The 18435-nt window shown below is 38.6% G+C and overlaps 1 protein-coding gene across 10 annotated transcripts in view; it reads right to left on the bottom strand.

The window, feature by feature from the left end:
• The window catches only part of LOC6496841 (mitogen-activated protein kinase-binding protein 1), a 58288-nt gene that overhangs the window by 18362 nt on the left and 21491 nt on the right, over positions 1-18435 (bottom strand). For 3 of the 10 annotated variants that reach the window (XM_032454991.2, XM_032454995.2, XM_044716293.1), the window contains exon 1: positions 15612-17464. The exons of 3 other annotated variants lie outside the window; for them this stretch is intronic. In XM_032454991.2, the coding sequence (XP_032310882.1) occupies positions 15612-15821 (210 nt within the window). In that variant the 5' untranslated portion in view covers positions 15822-17464. Of the gene's footprint in view, positions 1-15611; positions 17465-18435 lie in introns of those variants that run through there. 4 more of the 10 variants (XM_014905905.3, XM_014905904.3, XM_014905906.3 and 1 more) reach the window with 3 other exon arrangements.

Below are 18435 nucleotides of genomic sequence, written 5' to 3'. Positions count from 1 at the left end.
ACTAGTAGTATGTATCTCTTAAACCTCTTTTCTTAAAACCCATCATAAAATGTTTTAAATTTCTTTCAGTGTCTAGTTTAAGCTACTTGCTGTTGTTGTGCCACTTGGCTGGCTCTCTTCCTTTGATTCGCGCCGTGAAAAATAGCTGGACTGCCCTGGAGCTGCCAACTATCCGTCCCCAGCAGTTGCATGGAGCTATTTATCGCCTGCCTGCTGCCTTGCACCTTCTTGCGATTTGTAATTAAAATAGTTTTTGCCTCATTGTCATTTTTGGATTGCTGCAATCTGCTACGCTTCTACGCTTTTCAAATACTTATTTTTTTTGAAATGCAAATTACCAATCGAATTACCTTTGTTCGGGCCTGCTGCTGGCCAGCATTGGAAGCGAAGCCTTTTGTTGGCTGCAACTGGGACTTGTGTGTGGGCTAAGTATAAAGTATAATCAATAATTATTATGATTTATTTGCATTGTTCTGGGCGAGATGTAAGTCTGGCACTTTGTGGGCAACAAATGCTGTCAAGTGGCGAGTGTCTGGAGGCAGGAAATAATTTATAACAATTATTTAATTCAAAGTTTCTATCTATTCTAGCCTATATAGGTAGAATCTCTAAGACATCACCTCGAAAATCCACTCAATCAGTGTTCAATCATCTAATAAACCCACTCATTTCATCAATCTGTCAATATCTTAGTGGCAAACTCACATGGCAATGAGGTAAGCTTGAAAGATCCAATCATTTTTTAGACAATTTTGATTAATTGCAAAGATCTGTGATCTGTGATCTCCGATCGGCTGTTGCAATTCAAAGTGAAACAGGTTAGCCGCAATTAATTCGACAAGCCATTTGATGGAAAAAACTTTAAAATAAAATATGAAATATAATTCAATAATAAAGCGTTGCAATTTGCTGGCCCACCACTTGAACTACGTGACAAGCGTGATGCCTGAAGGCGTTTAGTTGGGAAACTCTGGGAAAATCTGGCCATAAATTTCACAGGCGGAAAACTGAAAACTGAACGAGACCATGGCATGGAAAGCAGGAAGAAAATATTTTCGTTACCCAGTACTCTCGGGTGTCAAAGTTGATGAAAAATGCTGTCGGGTCGGTCTCTTTTGGCTTAAAGCCCCGAAAAAGAGGAGTGGTTTCGGTGGAGTTTCAATCTCCAACCAACTGCATCTCTGGCGGCCTCAACTGATTTGAAAGTTTAATCAAGCATTAGTGTTAGTTAAAAGGTTTGTTCGGTGTCTCCGATTTTATTACTTTTTTTCCCCCATTTTATTTTTATTTTTTTTGGGAGGTTGATGGCACGTAGTGCACTCTGTAATGGCCGCGCAATTTGTCTAATGATTGCTATTTGTGCAAGTAATTTTCGGCCAGGAGAGAGGTACCTGTTTGGAGCTGGGATCTGGCTGGAAAGTCTTTTTATTTGGCGCGATTATAAGTGTTAATTATATGGCTAAACTTCCGAAAGAGATGCTTAAGCCGGGCTTTAGTTAATTGAGCGACAAGTCTGTGATTTGAGAGTCAAAGTTGGCGTAAATTGGTGATCATATGTGGGGTTTAGCGAGTAATTACTGTGGGAATAGCAGAGATTTCTAGTTCAGGAAACATTTTTCTAGAATATTGATAGCAAACTTTCTATTTAAACTCCTCTTTAACCCTCATTATCTCACTTTTGTTGCCTGGCATATCAATATCATAGCCTCTTTACAACCGATTGCCCCATTCAAGATATTGATTACATAATGCCCCAATCTGTCCAAAAAATATCAATTTCTGACTTAATTATATAGAGAGTGAGGCATTTTATATTCCATTTTCTCGTGTCGTGCTTCAGTTTTATGTACTGCTAAATGGTGCAGAGGAGTTGCTGGAAACCACTCCAAAAAAATGCGTTTCAAAGTAACGCCCACAGATGAGATTTTCAGCGGAGGTGGCCGGGGGAGCTGGTGCATTTTAAGTTTCAGATACAGATACATGTGATTTCATACGCTTTTATTTTTTTCAACGCAGGAGCCGCAGCAGTTGCAACGCACTTAACCAAATTGCTACAATTTGACAACCAAAGGCAACAACAACCATGACCGAGAGTACACCCAGGCCGAAAGTGTTGGCTCTAATAACAAGTGTCAGTCTGTCAGCTGCCAGCCCCCAAATATCTGCCCACAGTGTGTGTGTCTCTTTTTGCTTTTCAGCATCCATCGAATGCACAGATTTTTGCATAATTCTGTTGGGGTGATAAATTTTAAGTACTTAATTTTGTGCTATTAAAATGGCTTTATGACATTACTTATAATTTGATTAGAAGTCGGCGAAGTCTTAGAACCCATTGATAAATCATTTCCGGCATTTCATAAATTTTAAAGTTACCAAGATGCCAAAATCTGCCCACTGGTATTGGCTCTTAATTTATTATAGATTAGTTTTTATTTAAATTTAATAAAATATGTCAAAAGTTCTTTGTTGAGTCACTCTTTTTGGAGATCTTCTCATTTTGAATCTAATTTGTGGTCATAAGTTCCACATTCTTGTTGATTTTTGGTTAGGCCGCACCTTTGTTTTAGGTTTAAAATAGTAACTAAATATTTCACAGTTAATTATAAAAACAAAAAAATATGAATATATAGCTTAACAGATTTTTTTGCTTATAACATGTACCATAGAAACTGTTGTGCAAAAAAAAGATTACTCTGTAAATTATGGCCAAGTGTAATTTAGCCTTTTTTTTGTGTTGAGATTTTTTGCGTGCTTGTCTGAGACTTTTTTTCATTTTTTACTATTTGTCTCATGGCCAGCAGGCGACGATTTCCTGAGCTCATTAACCAGCTTCGAAATTCACACCCAAACAATCTCAGCCAAATGGCAGACTCGCTGACCAGCTTGTGGGGGAATTAATATTTTAAGACGCGATATAATGATGCACTTATGAATATAAACTAAAAACGCAAAGGAAGTGGTAGGTCATAATTAGAAGTAAGTCTAAGGGTGAAATCATTGCCACAATTATAAATAAATATAGACTGTTTATGGCTTAGATGGTAGGTGGTATATGGTATCAGTTTTGATAAGTTTGTTGTGTTTGCAAAATAAATGGCGCTTTAAAGGAAGATAAAAGGCAGTGGAAAATAATAATTAATCAAGGGCTTATTATGACTTTTAATAAAATACTAAGAGTAAGAATATATAACTCTTCAATATACTCTTAAAAAATAAATGCTTATATAATCATTTTAAAACAGATCCCAAAAGTATACAATATAAAGTCAAGAGAATAAGATAAAAAAGAAGAAAATTTCGATTGAAAATAATTAAATAAAAACTATTTTAAGTCACTGTTTTAATCACACTTTCTAGACCCTAAAACCCTGGCAAATATTTAAATTGGTAATCAAAGACCTCACACCTCGCGATCTGGCTTTGTTTGTGATGTAAATTTTTGAAGAAATACAGTCGGGAGGGGGACTCTCTAAGATGAATCTGAAACCAGAGATGGCGGGACCTATAAACTGATTACTCATCTGGGTCAAAAGAGATGGCAAAGACATATCCCGTCAGCACTCTTCCATCAGCCATATGCGGATAGAGTTACCGATCCTCCAATGTGCCGTAAACAACCTCTGGCAACCTCAATTGGCGATTTGCAACTGCAGTGGAGTGGAGTGGAGTGGGCGGGCCAACAAATTGTTATGCTTGCTGTGATTATTTTTACGGCTTGTTAAACAATCTTGACTCTTTTTTCGGGGTCGAACACGACTACCAGACTACCAGATAAGTGCAAAGTGAGAAATCGTTGACAGGAAACCCTCAATGCGCCTCCTCGCCGAAAGGAAACAAAAAATTCAATTAAACCTTTCGCTGCAGTCTGCCAATAAAGAGTTGATGTTGGCCCGCAGTTGTTGGCCCGAAAAGTGAATAATAGAAATATAATTTTGATTTATGATCGACCTCAACCCGCTGGACATCCAACAAAACGGTTAATAGAAAGCCAAGATCCCAGGCAGCTCCGAAAATGTTTTATTTATGATTTTTGTGGCACGCAATTGGGCAAACTTAGGGGAAAACAAATTCGGTTAAGTGGAATCTAAAATCTGACATCATCTGGTGAGACGGCAGAATAGCTTTTTGCGTCTCGGATCCGGGCAAATCTCATTAGAAATGCATTTGTCAAGCAAACACACCGAAACCTGATTGCGAAAGAGTCAACTTAAATTCAATTTCGGGCGGGGGAATATTTCAATTAATAAATCAACCTGTTGACTAAACAGATAAATGGTAAGGGGAAGTGGGTCTTGGGTCTTGACTTTCTTTTGGCCGCAATGTGGGCGTCTCTGGCTAATGGTTCGATAAAAATGATAAACACTGTATTATCAACTGGCTGTACTGCCTGAAATTCAAATGAGTTGGCCATCTTATCGCCACTTAACCTTTTGGTGGAAAGTCAAGGCGTGGGGGCCGGACAGTGCTTTCGGTAGCTCTGCAAGATACAATATCTTTCAGTGTTCAGGTAAGAGAACAAAAACATTCAGGAGTGGCCCATACATCAATCAATTTGCTAATCATGTGGGCTGGGTAGTGGCCAGAAAAAAAGGTTGGAGTTTTTTTAAGAAAAAGGTGTTGAAACTTGAGTGAAATTTATGAGAGTTTTATTATAATTCTACGAGGTGATGTGTAGGTTGTTTTCAAAAGAATTCAATTTTAAAATATTTGAAAGAAAATAGTTACAAGTTTAAGCAAAATTGACAACTATTTTTGAGGCACTCGCCACAGTCATAGTCTCAGTCTCAATCTCAGTCAGGCATTCTCTATTTGGGAACTTCAAAAGTCTCTGCCGATATGCCACAAATCAAGTTGAAGTCCGCCAACAGAACAAAAACTAGACAAAACTATTTGGCCAGCAAGTGCCAGGTTGTGGGCCGAAACAAATGTAATTGCGCGTGTCGAAATGTGGAGTTCGGAGTATGGAAATCCAGATACACTGTCAGTCAGTCATCGGACAGCCCACAGATACCCATTCTAAGCTTGATGTATTTATTTCTCTCCAGGCGACAAAGCGATTGAATATTTTTCAGTTCGCCGGCCGGCGTAAACTGAATTTTAAATGCCGAGCAGCCAGGCAGCCACAATGAGACAGAAACAAACTGAAATGCCGACTGCATTTCTAAGTTGCTCAACCGAACATGTGGTGTGAACGAGTGACAGTCAGCCAGTAAGAGAAAGATCCAAATCCAAGTGTTAACTACGTTTTCACGGTGTGGTTAACTATGTTGAACGATCGTGGCTGGAGGAAAATGCCACGACGTGCCAAAAACCAGACCCCCCAAACCACTCCTATTGCATAAGTTTGTAACTGAAGAAAGAGAGGAAAGTTTTGGGCAGGCCTGGCCTGGAGGTTACAAAATATTTCCAGCCATCAATTTGTCGGCTCTAACAGAGAGTTTGTGAAGGGTTCCCCGGCTAGTGAACTGTCAGGCCGACAAGGGGCCATCAAGTGGGTGGTTGAGTTTCAGTGTGGATGGAGGTGGGTCTGGGATTATTTCTCCACAAAGGACGCTAACAAGTAACTCTACCTTAATCTATTAAATATCATCCAATTAAGAAGCATTACGTATACCACCCGTTGGCCGCTAGAATAAATATTGCAAACAATTTAAAAATAAGTCTTAAGTCATCCACAGCTTGTTCTAAAGTTTCTACCGCATATCTGAAGCCCTGAAGCTTATCGCTAATAATACAAAATCTCGATTTCAGGCCAAGACCTGCACTCTAGAGTCCGGACCAGTTGCTATTTAAATTCAGCGACAAGCCAAAAATAAACAAATGACGATAAGCTCAAGAAATCACGCTCCGGTCTGATATAGTTAGGAGACTATATTCTCTATAGAAAATGATTCTGTTATGTTAGGAACAAAAAACTAGTCACGTTTTTCCGGAGCTCAATGCCAGAGTGGAAAATATGCAAATCTTAGATAGCATGGAGGCATGAGGAGAAGGGGTTTTTAAATAAAAATAATAATAAAACTTTGTTTACAAATTTAAACACAGAAATGCCAGTTAGTTGCAATCAGCTGCCGACTTGATTTCTGGCAACTTTTTAGCCCTTCCGGTCCTGCCACTGCCATGGTTGAGGAGCGCTTTCGTTCGGGTCAGAAAAGTTTGTTCCGCTTTGCTGGCCAGAATCGGTTTAGGCCCCACTGGCACTTCAAATGAGAATATTAGTACGAAAAGTTCTTGTTTTTGGTTCAGTTCATTGACACTTTTCCTAAAACTTGTTATAATTTCATGGATCTTACACTCCGAACTCATGGGTGTTTAGTCTCTCTCCCCCCGGACTGTCCCCGACTGTCATTTGCGGCTCTAACTGTGTTTTGCATTGTTTTATGGCCTGGCTGGCTTTTTGTTCACACATGGGAAACAAAGCCATCAAAACAAAACAGAAAATAAAATAAAAACCAAACACGAGGTGCTGCAACAGTTTCCATACAACGAAAGGTGTGGGGCCAGTCGGTGGGTCAGCCAGGTCTGTGAAGTTGGCACCCCAAATTTCGAATTTCAAGAAAATAATAACTGACCATTATTGACCATCGTTTGACCACTATTGACCACAAATATTTTCGTTTTACCACCTTCCGAAAAAAAATTAGAGCAAAAAAACTTTCCGGGGGCCAACTTCACACTAGCCCCCGGGCATCAGAAAACATCTTTTGACATTAAATTTTAACGCATAGACCAGTTTAAACGATTGACCATCCCATAAAATCGATTGACCAACCCATAAAATCACTTGACCACCAAAAAAAAATTTTTTTTTTTAATTCCTCAAGGTCATGTGTCGGGGGCAAGCAACCAACGTCAGAATATGAAAAAAACATGTCATTTGAAAGCATTTTTGCAGAAATTGGAATTATGATAATTGACCATCTCTCAAAAATGAATGATCAATACATTTGAGAAAAATCTTCGTTTTACCACTTCGCAAAAAGAAGATATAGCCAAAAAAACTTCCCTGGGGCCAACTTCATACTACCCCCATCATATGTAGAAACATGTATAAAAAACGTATTTTTGCGAATTTCGCAATTCTAATGGTTGACCATTTCTAAACATCGTATCAACATTATCCTTAACAAAAATCTTCGTTTTACCACTTCTCAAAAAGAAGATATAGCCAAAAAACTTTCCGAGGGCCAACTTCATACTAGCCTCATCATATGTAGAAACAGAAATACGTATAAAAAACGTATTTTTGCGAATTTCGCAATTCTAATGGTTGACCATTTCTAAACATCGTATCAGCATTATCCTTAACAAAAATCTTCGTTTTACCACTTCTCAAAAAGAAGATATAGCCAAAAAACTTTCCGAGGGCCAACTTCATACTAGCCTCATCATATGTAGAAACAGAAATACGTATAAAAAACGTATTTTTGCGAATTTCGCAATTCTAATGGTTGACCATTTCTAAACATCGTATCAACATTATCCTTAACAAAAATCTTCGTTTTACCACTTCTCAAAAAGAAGATATAGCCAAAAAACTTTCCGAGGGCCAACTTCATACTAGCCTCATCATATGTAGAAACAGAAATACGTATAAAAAACGTATTTTTGCGAATTTCGCAATTCTAATGGTTGACCATTTCTAAACATCGTATCAACATTATCCTTAACAAAAATCTTCGTTTTACCACTTCTCAAAAAGAAGATATAGCCAAAAAACTTTCCGAGGGCCAACTTCATACTACCCCCATCATATGTAGAAACATGTATAAAAAACGTATTTTTGCGAATTTCGCAATTCTAATGGTTGACCATTTCTAAACATCGTATCAACATTATCCTTAACAAAAATCTTCGTTTTACCACTTCTCAAAAAGAAGATATAGCCAAAAAACTATTTCTGTTTCTACATATGATGAGGCTAGTATGAAGTTGGCCCTCGGAAAGTTTTTTGGCTATATCTTCTTTTTGAGAAGTGGTAAAACGAAGATTTTTGTTAAGGATAATGTTGATACGATGTTTAGAAATGGTCAACCATTAGAATTGCGAAATTCGCAAAAATACGTTTTTTATACGTATTTCTGTTTCTACATATGATGAGGCTAGTATGAAGTTGGCCCTCGGAAAGTTTTTTGGCTATATCTTCTTTTTGAGAAGTGGTAAAACGAAGATTTTTGTTAAGGATAATGCTGATACGATGTTTAGAAATGGTCAACCATTAGAATTGCGAAATTCGCAAAAATACGTTTTTTATACGTATTTCTGTTTCTACATATGATGAGGCTAGTATGAAGTTGGCCCTCGGAAAGTTTTTTGGCTATATCTTCTTTTTGAGAAGTGGTAAAACGAAGATTTTTGTTAAGGATAATGTTGATACGATGTTTAGAAATGGTCAACCATTAGAATTGCGAAATTCGCAAAAATACGTTTTTTATACGTATTTCTGTTTCTACATATGATGAGGCTAGTATGAAGTTGGCCCTCGGAAAGTTTTTTGGCTATATCTTCTTTTTGAGAAGTGGTAAAACGAAGATTTTTGTTAAGGATAATGTTGATACGATGTTTAGAAATGGTCAACCATTAGAATTGCGAAATTCGCAAAAATACGTTTTTTATACGTATTTCTGTTTCTACATATGATGAGGCTAGTATGAAGTTGGCCCTCGGAAAGTTTTTTGGCTATATCTTCTTTTTGAGAAGTGGTAAAACGAAGATTTTTGTTAAGGATAATGTTGATACGATGTTTAGAAATGGTCAACCATTAGAATTGCGAAATTCGCAAAAATACGTTTTTTATACGTATTTCTGTTTCTACATATGATGAGGCTAGTATGAAGTTGGCCCTCGGAAAGTTTTTTGGCTATATCTTCTTTTTGAGAAGTGGTAAAACGAAGATTTTTGTTAAGGATAATGTTGATACGATGTTTAGAAATGGTCAACCATTAGAATTGCGAAATTCGCAAAAATACGTTTTTTATACGTATTTCTGTTTCTACATATGATGAGGCTAGTATGAAGTTGGCCCTCGGAAAGTTTTTTGGCTATATCTTCTTTTTGAGAAGTGGTAAAACGAAGATTTTTGTTAAGGATAATGCTGATACGATGTTTAGAAATGGTCAACCATTAGAATTGCGAAATTCGCAAAAATACGTTTTTTATACGTATTTCTGTTTCTACATATGATGAGGCTAGTATGAAGTTGGCCCTCGGAAAGTTTTTTGGCTATATCTTCTTTTTGAGAAGTGGTAAAACGAAGATTTTTGTTAAGGATAATGTTGATACGATGTTTAGAAATGGTCAACCATTAGAATTGCGAAATTCGCAAAAATACGTTTTTTATACATGTTTCTACATATGATGGGGGTAGTATGAAGTTGGCCCTCGGAAAGTTTTTTGGCTATATCTTCTTTTTGAGAAGTGGTAAAACGAAGATTTTTGTTAAGGATAATGTTGATACGATGTTTAGAAATGGTCAACCATTAGAATTGCGAAATTCGCAAAAATACGTTTTTTATACGTATTTCTGTTTCTACATATGATGAGGCTAGTATGAAGTTGGCCCTCGGAAAGTTTTTTGGCTATATCTTCTTTTTGAGAAGTGGTAAAACGAAGATTTTTGTTAAGGATAATGTTGATACGATGTTTAGAAATGGTCAACCATTAGAATTGCGAAATTCGCAAAAATACGTTTTTTATACGTATTTCTGTTTCTACATATGATGAGGCTAGTATGAAGTTGGCCCTCGGAAAGTTTTTTGGCTATATCTTCTTTTTGAGAAGTGGTAAAACGAAGATTTTTGTTAAGGATAATGCTGATACGATGTTTAGAAATGGTCAACCATTAGAATTGCGAAATTCGCAAAAATACGTTTTTTATACGTATTTCTGTTTCTACATATGATGAGGCTAGTATGAAGTTGGCCCTCGGAAAGTTTTTTGGCTATATCTTCTTTTTGAGAAGTGGTAAAACGAAGATTTTTGTTAAGGATAATGTTGATACGATGTTTAGAAATGGTCAACCATTAGAATTGCGAAATTCGCAAAAATACGTTTTTTATACATGTTTCTACATATGATGGGGGTAGTATGAAGTTGGCCCCAGGGAAGTTTTTTTGGCTATATCTTCTTTTTGCGAAGTGGTAAAACGAAGATTTTTCTCAAATGTATTGATCATTCATTTTTGAGAGATGGTCAATTATCATAATTCCAATTTCTGCAAAAATGCTTTCAAATGACATGTTTTTTTCATATTCTGACGTTGGTTGCTTGCCCCCGACACATGACCTTGAGGAATTAAAAAAAAAAATTTTTTTTTGGTGGTCAAGTGATTTTATGGGTTGGTCAATCGATTTTATGGGATGGTCAATCGTTTAAACTGGTCTATGCGTTAAAATTTAATGTCAAAAGATGTTTTCTGATGCCCGGGGGCTAGTGTGAAGTTGGCCCCCGGAAAGTTTTTTTGCTCTAATTTTTTTTCGGAAGGTGGTAAAACGAAAATATTTGTGGTCAATAGTGGTCAAACGATGGTCAATAATGGTCAGTTATTATTTTCTTGAAATTCGAAATTTGGGGTGCCAACTTCACAGACCTGGGTCAGCCATATGGGCCATGTAACCACAACTTGGCCCAGACCCACCGGAAAAAAAGGTGTTTTCAGAACAATTCACCGTTGGACCAGGTGATTTGGTAACGCCATGTCCTAAACCCCACTGGCTCTACATAATTCCAATGTGTGCTCCACATAATGCTCTGGTAATTAGCCCTCTGGGCGATGTGTCTTTCCCACATCTTATGTCACGTTCTCGGGGCCTAAACTTGGTGGCAATGTTGGTATTTAGAGGCCCAACCCCAGGCCCATGTAATTACCATTCCATGAAGTTATCGTGAGTTCTTTGACAGCTCTATAAGATATATATGGCAGGAGGGTATTTAGGAAATCGGATGTCGATTGGCGAGACTCGTTTGGCATTCCTGGCCATTAATTAAAAAGAGGAAACAACTGAGTGGTTGTGATATGGATATGGGTTCTATTTCAGGCCAAGAATGCCAAGTGATTCTTGAAAACTCTCAAAACAGTTTTCAGTTGGAGTTCATTCACAAGAACTCACTACAAAAGCCCTGCCTCCAACTGTAACAATTTCACTTTCAGCGCCACAGATCCATTTCTTATTTATGCCACCGCTCTTGGCCGGAAACTTCAGCCTTGAGAGACTTCACCCGCACCGGTCTTGGGCGTAATTGGGCTTAATAGTATGGCTAATAAGTAAATGATGGCACACCCTACGGCACCTCCAACTGGCTCCAGCGGAGCTCAACTGAACCAGGGCCCAGCCCAGGCCCAGTTCAAGAAAAGTGAATTGGCCGAAAACATTAATCATGCAAATGGCCCAAACACTCTTTTTTTTCTCACTCCAGAAGGTAACTACCACTACTATGGGTGACTGCTTCGAGTATCGAGCTTGTGTCTTGGCGACGTCTCTGGAGGGAAAAGCGAGAAAATAGGGAAAAGCTGGCCAAGCAAGAGCTTTCCACATGGCCGCACAAAAAATTAGCAAACGAGATCAGTCCAAGAAAAGTTATATATAGTATAGTGTGTAGTAGTGCCCCTATCAGCTTACGGATATTCAATTGGAGAAGCTTAAATGCAAATTCATCAAGGAAAAGCCGCCGCTCCATAGCATTGGGGAAAAGTTGAAAGTAAAAGGAAAGAGTGCAGCGACGACCACTTTCCCAAAAACGGCAGCAAAGGCTACTCTAGACTGGTCTCTTTTTGCTTTTTTTTTTTTTGCCAGTTTCCCGCCAATCCTCCAGCGCTTTTCTTTGCCCTGGCGTGGGTGTGTCGGTCGGAGCTCGGGATTAGCATATATTAGCGCCCCAAGCCAATAAAGACTATGAAAAAAACACAAAAACCTGAGCAACTGAGGCAGGCTGAGGGAGGGAGAAAAGAGCCAAGGAGATCAGGCCAAAAAGGCAAATGCCAAGTCGGGCCAGGCCAGGTCTTTGGGTTTCAAAGAGTTTATACCCTAGAGGGGGAAGTGGTTGGTAGTATTATTTATTTTAAAATTAGACTATAGACTGTCTATAAGACATATTTATTAAATATTTATAAAATATACATTTTCTTAAATCTAATATCTCTTAAACCTATAGAGTAACCTTAGTAGCCCCTCTTAGTTCAAGTCCAAGTCTCTGCTGGCAGCTAGTATCTCCAGTGGGTGGTGGTGCAGTTTGTCTTGTTTTGCTGCTGAGTGAGTGGTTTCTTTACTGCTGCCTTTAAAACTCAACTCATTGTTCGACTCTGGCCTAAGCCTAAGCTCTGGCATAAATTAAAACTCGGATATTGTTTCAATGGCTGGGCAATCTCGGAGCCTGGAATCTGGCGATCAGAAGCTAGGAAGTGGGGGGCGGTTGCGGAGCGGTTGCTTTGACTTTCAATATCCGTCGTGTTTTGTCGCATGCCCCAAAAGCCTTTCAATTAAACGAGCCGCACGTTTTTGTGGTTGGAAAAATGGATTTTAACGCTACAAGCAGTACAGTGAAGAGTCTTGAATATTTGTTTCTATAAAGAAAGAACTATAAACCTCTAAGATTATAGATAGATTGCCTCATGATGCCTCAGACCCGCCCATTAAGATGGCCTCTATCGGTTAATTGACAATCTCCACTGTATGCGGTAAGTGTATTTTGTTACATTTTGAGGCCAACTGGGGCTGGGGCACAACCACACACCAGAAACACAACAAACCACAGCAAGCTGACTCATAATGCATATGCCCCGTCTATTGATACAGTTTCCACTTGGTTTTCTGCACTCCGAAAAAAAGAAATGATACTTTTGATGGACTGGGTAGACTGGCTGGGTAGGGCAGAAACTGGATCTAGAGAACTGGCTCAGAGCTGGCACAGAGACTTCGTCTGTTGAAGAACTGAACTGGACACGGCAGTGGAGCGTCGGAAAAGCGGTTCTGAGATTGCAATGCCACTGATATTAAAGCATAAATCTTTTTAATTAATCATTGAATGGCAATTCTGGGCAACGAAAGTGGAAAGTCCGCGCGAAAGGAAAGAGATAAACAGTCGAGGCCTGCAATGCATCCGTTTCCTTTCACAAAAGTCACCCGAAAAGAGAAAAAAATACGGTTCGGAAAATGGAAAAACCCAAAACGGCACCACCACTGGCCATATAACCTGCCAATCTCGCACCGCTGCGAGGTGGCTGCCACACGATTTCGGTTAATTAAGTTGCAACACCCCGAGACACCTACACAAGGCTTTGAAAGAAATGGAAAATAAACTATAGATCCCCTCTGTTATCGGCGAGGCACTTGCTCCGTGATAAGTTCCACCCACAAGGGCAGCAATTAGCCAATCATTTGCCAAAATAATTACATGATGTCAGAGCCGAGTTGGAGGTAGATAAGTGGTTATGGGAAGTTGATTGAATGTTTGTTTTGACGGCAAAAAAATATCAAAACTAGAGCTATTAAACATCCATCCCGCTTAGCCAGTCTTAGCCAACTTAACAGCAACTAACAATTTAAACAATTCCTCAATAACCATTTAATCTTTCCCCATCTTTCAATCAAAAGCTGACAAATCAATTCCCAAACAAATTAAAAAAGAATGGCTCAAACAAGGAGCTAGTGGAGTTTTCACTTTGTGCTCGACTGCCATAAGTAGAGAATCGTTTAGGCCATATTTAGAAGAGAAGAGAAGACCAAGGCAGCACTTTGCCTGATAAATGCTTACAAATCGGCGAACGACACTTTACTTTACTTTCTGTTGGAGGCCCCAGCCTCGGAAATGTTCAGTTAGAAAGTCGCTAATAGCGAAATATGATAAACGACGAGACCGACTTGATGAACACTTTCCCAGCCAACACTGAGAAGGAGGAGGCCTGGCCCGGTCTGGCTTGGTCTGGTCATTAGAAGACACTGGCCAGACTGGCAAGACGACTTTGCATCGGTTTTGTTTCAGCTCGCTGCGGAAAAGTAGAACAAAAAGCGAGCAGAGACGATGAGGAAAAGTGGCTGCACTTTTTGCTTTCAATCTGCCGGCAAAGTAGCCAGCACGGATAACATGGCGTATGAGCAATGTGCAGGGCGGGAGTAGAAGAGGAGGTGGATCATATGGGCCAAAACAATTACGGCCTTAAATGAAGTTGTTGTTGGCCTGCGAGTGGGAGTGGGAGTGGGCGTGGCTGGGGGCAATTATGTCCAGCAGTCGTGTAGAAACAAAGAAAAACCATCCATCTGCATACACGGAAAATGCAGGAAAAACTCTAGAGTGTCCAATGTTTTCTGCTCCAAAAAGCTCAAAGCGGCTGTGAAAATGATTTTTCTCCGATTTTCATCTCAAAAGGTAAGGAAAGAAACTGCAACAGAGTTGCAGAAACTAATGATGAAAACGAAAGGTACTCCCAGTCAGTAAAAGTCTATAAAAAAAAAGCCTAAAAACCGAAAGGCAGAATGAAAATTGCATGCGAAAGTGCTGTTTGATTATCCGCTAATGTGACCTTGAACTCTGACACTAAACAGACATCAAACTTAAATCAAATCGGCGCTGCTGCTGTTGTGCCTGATTAATTATTGCGCATTACGCAAGTGGAACGCTGAAAAGTTTCAGACTTTGGCTTTTTTTTCGCGCTGTAGTTCCCCAGATAGCTGCCCGCTCGCCGGGGGAGAAACAAATTAGAAAATTGTTTGCCGCAAATTGCTCAGCTGACATTTGCAAAAGTTTGCTGCGTTTTCTCTGCCGGGCCTGGGCCTGAACAGGAAAACAAGGTGGTCTAATAATTAAGGGATCATTCGATGTTGGCATAACAAAGGTCAAAGGGGTGCTACTAATGCGAAACTGTAGGCTCTAAAATTGTAAGGTCTGAGGAACACTTTTGAGAAGCGTGTAGAAAGGCTCTGTTTACTCAAAATCCCCTATTTATTTTGTAAAAAAATGTAATAAATAATAAAATCAATTAGATTTTGGTATAATAATTTGGAAATATATAGGGTGCGACTAAAGGGTTAAATATAAATTTTTTCCTACAAATTAGCTTGGGAAAACTTTTGAGAAGCGTGTAGAGAGGCTCTTCATATTTAAAATATTGAAAACTAATAGTGAAATCGAAGCTATTTCTTCAAATCATGTATTTATGTTTTGCGAATAAATTAAATAAATTATAAAATATTTATTACCTAAAGAAAACAACCCGAAAACCCATGTAAATCTTAAATGGCAATGTCATGTGCTAAAGTGTCTTTAAGAAGAGCTGCACTCGACTCTCCGGGCCAGAGACCCTCTGAAATAAGAGTGAACCTTCAGTGCCCCACAGAGGGGACATTTGCATCAAAATTAAATGAACGCGAAAATGCAAAAGCCCAGAGGCAGGGAAAATAGGGGAGGGGGCAACAACTGAGTAGCATAATTAATGGGAAACAAGCGGCTGCTGCACTCGTGGATCCATTCATGAACAATATAGAGTAATTTATGATGGGGTCGCTGACTATTTTTTTTTATTTTTATTCATAGCTTTGTTTGGGTGTGTTGATGTTTTTGTGTTGTTTTTTTTGTGTTTTTCTGTTAGTGGCTTGTGTTTGTTTATTTTTTGCACTCACTTTTTCGCTGCGCTCGTAATTCGCTGGGAACTTGGGCGAGCCAAAAAACGATGACGGCGATGGGGTTAACGGCGACTGCAACTGCGACTGCGACTGCGACGACGACGTCAGCGACGACTGCGACTGCAGCGCCATGCGCTGGTGATGCAGCGTGGAAAGCGTCGGCGTTGACATCGACAGCGACGCCGGGGTCATGATTAAATGCCGCATTATTCCAGCCGATCTGTACTCTGATTTCTAGCTTTTGTACTTTTTTCCCCTATTTTTTTTCTATTTTTCACAAATTTTTCTCACTTCTCACTCGTATTTCACTCTGGCTTTTGTTGAGCGTGTTTTGTGTGTTTTATTTTACGATTTACATTGTTTTTTTCGGTTTGTTTTTTTTTTTTTATATTTTATTTTATTTCACTTTATTTTAAACTATTTTTTTTTTGTAAATGTCAATTGCCTTTGTGGAGCAGAACATTTTGCTAAAAAATAACAACAGAAATCTAATAATCTACAGGTGCGGTGGGGCATTAGGGGGAAATCTAAGCCCAACAGCTGCAGGAACTGTCATACTGTCATAGCACCCAGTTTATAAAATGATCGCAGTTTATAAAACATTTTCCCCCATCCTTAATTGCCTAGAAAATTTTCTGTTTAGCACACTTTTTTCTATTTTCCCATCTATCTCGGCACTTTAATTGCCTTTACTTTTATCACCTTCACTGTTTTCACAAATTTGCGTTTCCCCTTCCTTTTCTTTCTTATCATTTTTTTGCCTATTCTGCTATTGTTTTTGTTTTTATTGGCTTAACTAGCATTCATTTTTTTTCTTTTAAAGGGGTTTACGTGAGTGCCCCCCTTATCAGTTGAAAGAAATAAACATTATTTTCTATTATTTCGCTTGAAATAATTTTTATTTTCAATTAATTGACAATTTCGGGCAAAGTGTGAAGCGTAAAATGTTAAATTCGCTCTCCAATGTGACTGTTTATCTTTATTGTTTATTTTCGGGGCTGCTTCAGCATATCAGAGGGCTGATAAGCGACGGGAGAATATCATAAAAAGTGAACTACAGATACATTACGTATACGCCACGGTGGCTGCTCGAAAAGGAATATTTGGCAAGAAACTGAATTTTTTTAATCAAAAGTGTCAGAATTGCTTGTTTTAATTATTCTCAACTTTTTCAATTTATTCTCATTTGCATAAAAGCCAAAGACTCTGATCTAATCACTTAACTTAATTAACCCAAAGAGTCTAAAAATCTTGTCTTTTTTTTACAAATTATATAACATTGTTTCGACCATTAAATCTTGATGACTGTGGGTTAATTATTTTGATTTTTTTCTTTTTCTATTTTTTTGTTTCTATTTTTTTTTTATACTAAAATGCAGTTGGCGCTGGCGTCTCTGTCGACCGAATTACACGCACCGAAAATGTACAAAAAAGAGACAACAACAACAACTAACAACAAACTCGAAGGTCATTTGGCAGTTTTTGGGCAAATTAGAAACATGAAAAAAAAAATATAAAAATTAGTCGAACAAGATTAAAGCGGGTCAGACAGAGAATTCGCAGAGGTAGGCAGTGGACTGACTTTTCTTATATCTTATATCTTGTTTATTTGGTTGATTAAATTTTCATAATTTTCCGAGTTGCACAAACAAATTGCATGCGAATCTGTTGCAAATACCAATACAAATGCAACCAGGCGAAACGCGCACCGTCGAAATAAATGGGTAAGCGTCGGATGGAAAACCACGGCGGTATATGGACGAGAATTCCGAAAAAGAGCCCGGCAAACTTGTTGCTCGAGCCAAAAAGCTCGAATTGTAACTGAAAAGTAAACCGTAAGCAGCGCCAACTAAAGCCACTGGCGCAGGAAAAGCTCTCAGCTAGAGAGCAAATGAGAGATAAACAGAGAGAGTGGAACTTAAGTAAAAGCAACTAACGGGCCAAAGACAGCTGACAAGCAATAACAGAAAAGGCTTTCGGGAGGAGAGAGAGTAGAGAGAGTGGCGATCATATCCATTTCTCTCGCAATCAATGTTAAAATCAGCTGTTGTTTACAGAGAGATAAATATTCAAAAATAAATTAAATATTTTTATTAAAATTTTATCTATAAAGTCTATCTTCTATAGCCTGAATCTCATTTTGTTGTGCTTAAAAGAGGTAAATAACAATTATTTTCTTTCAGTGTTTTATTGAAAAGCTCTTGCTGAGCGGGAAAGCCTTTCTCTTGCTCTCTACTCTCCCGCTCTCAAAGACTCATAATTGCCTTCGATTTAGTTTATTATTTAATAGGATTTAGAGTGGGTGGTTGGGTGGTGGGCTGTCTATTTTGTGGTGGATGGTGGGTGGTGGGTGATGAGTGGGTGGCTGCTGCGTCCATTGAACTTGACACTAAACAATGCAATTGTTTTGTCTTAGTAATTGCGTGAAACTCGAGCTGTCGTTAATTGTGGGTTACCTTTTTGGTGCACCACCCGATGTGGTGGAAGGTGTTGGAAGGTGGTGCAGGGGGATGGTTAATGAACTTGGTGGGGGGGTTGGAATGTGGGTCGTTGGAGTGACAATCGAAAGAGATGATTGATGTGCTTTGTTTTTGTACGAGATGCTAATTAGCTGGGTGTAACTACCTGAATGATATTTAAAATTTAATCATTTAATCATTTTTTCTTATTTCTTATTTCTTATGAATGAAAATTCATTGAAATATTTTAGTCAATATTTCACGCAACTTTCCCAACAGACTATTTCCAGTTAAGAGCCACCAACGCCAAGTCATGGTCATTTAGAGGAAAAAATACTTTTCCCATTGCATTCCAGCAAATT

The sequence above is a fragment of the Drosophila ananassae genome, chromosome 3R, assembly GCF_017639315.1.
Source record: "Drosophila ananassae strain 14024-0371.13 chromosome 3R, ASM1763931v2, whole genome shotgun sequence".
NCBI classification, from domain to species: domain Eukaryota; kingdom Metazoa; phylum Arthropoda; class Insecta; order Diptera; family Drosophilidae; genus Drosophila; species Drosophila ananassae.
This window is presented reverse-complemented; position numbering and strand designations above follow the sequence as displayed.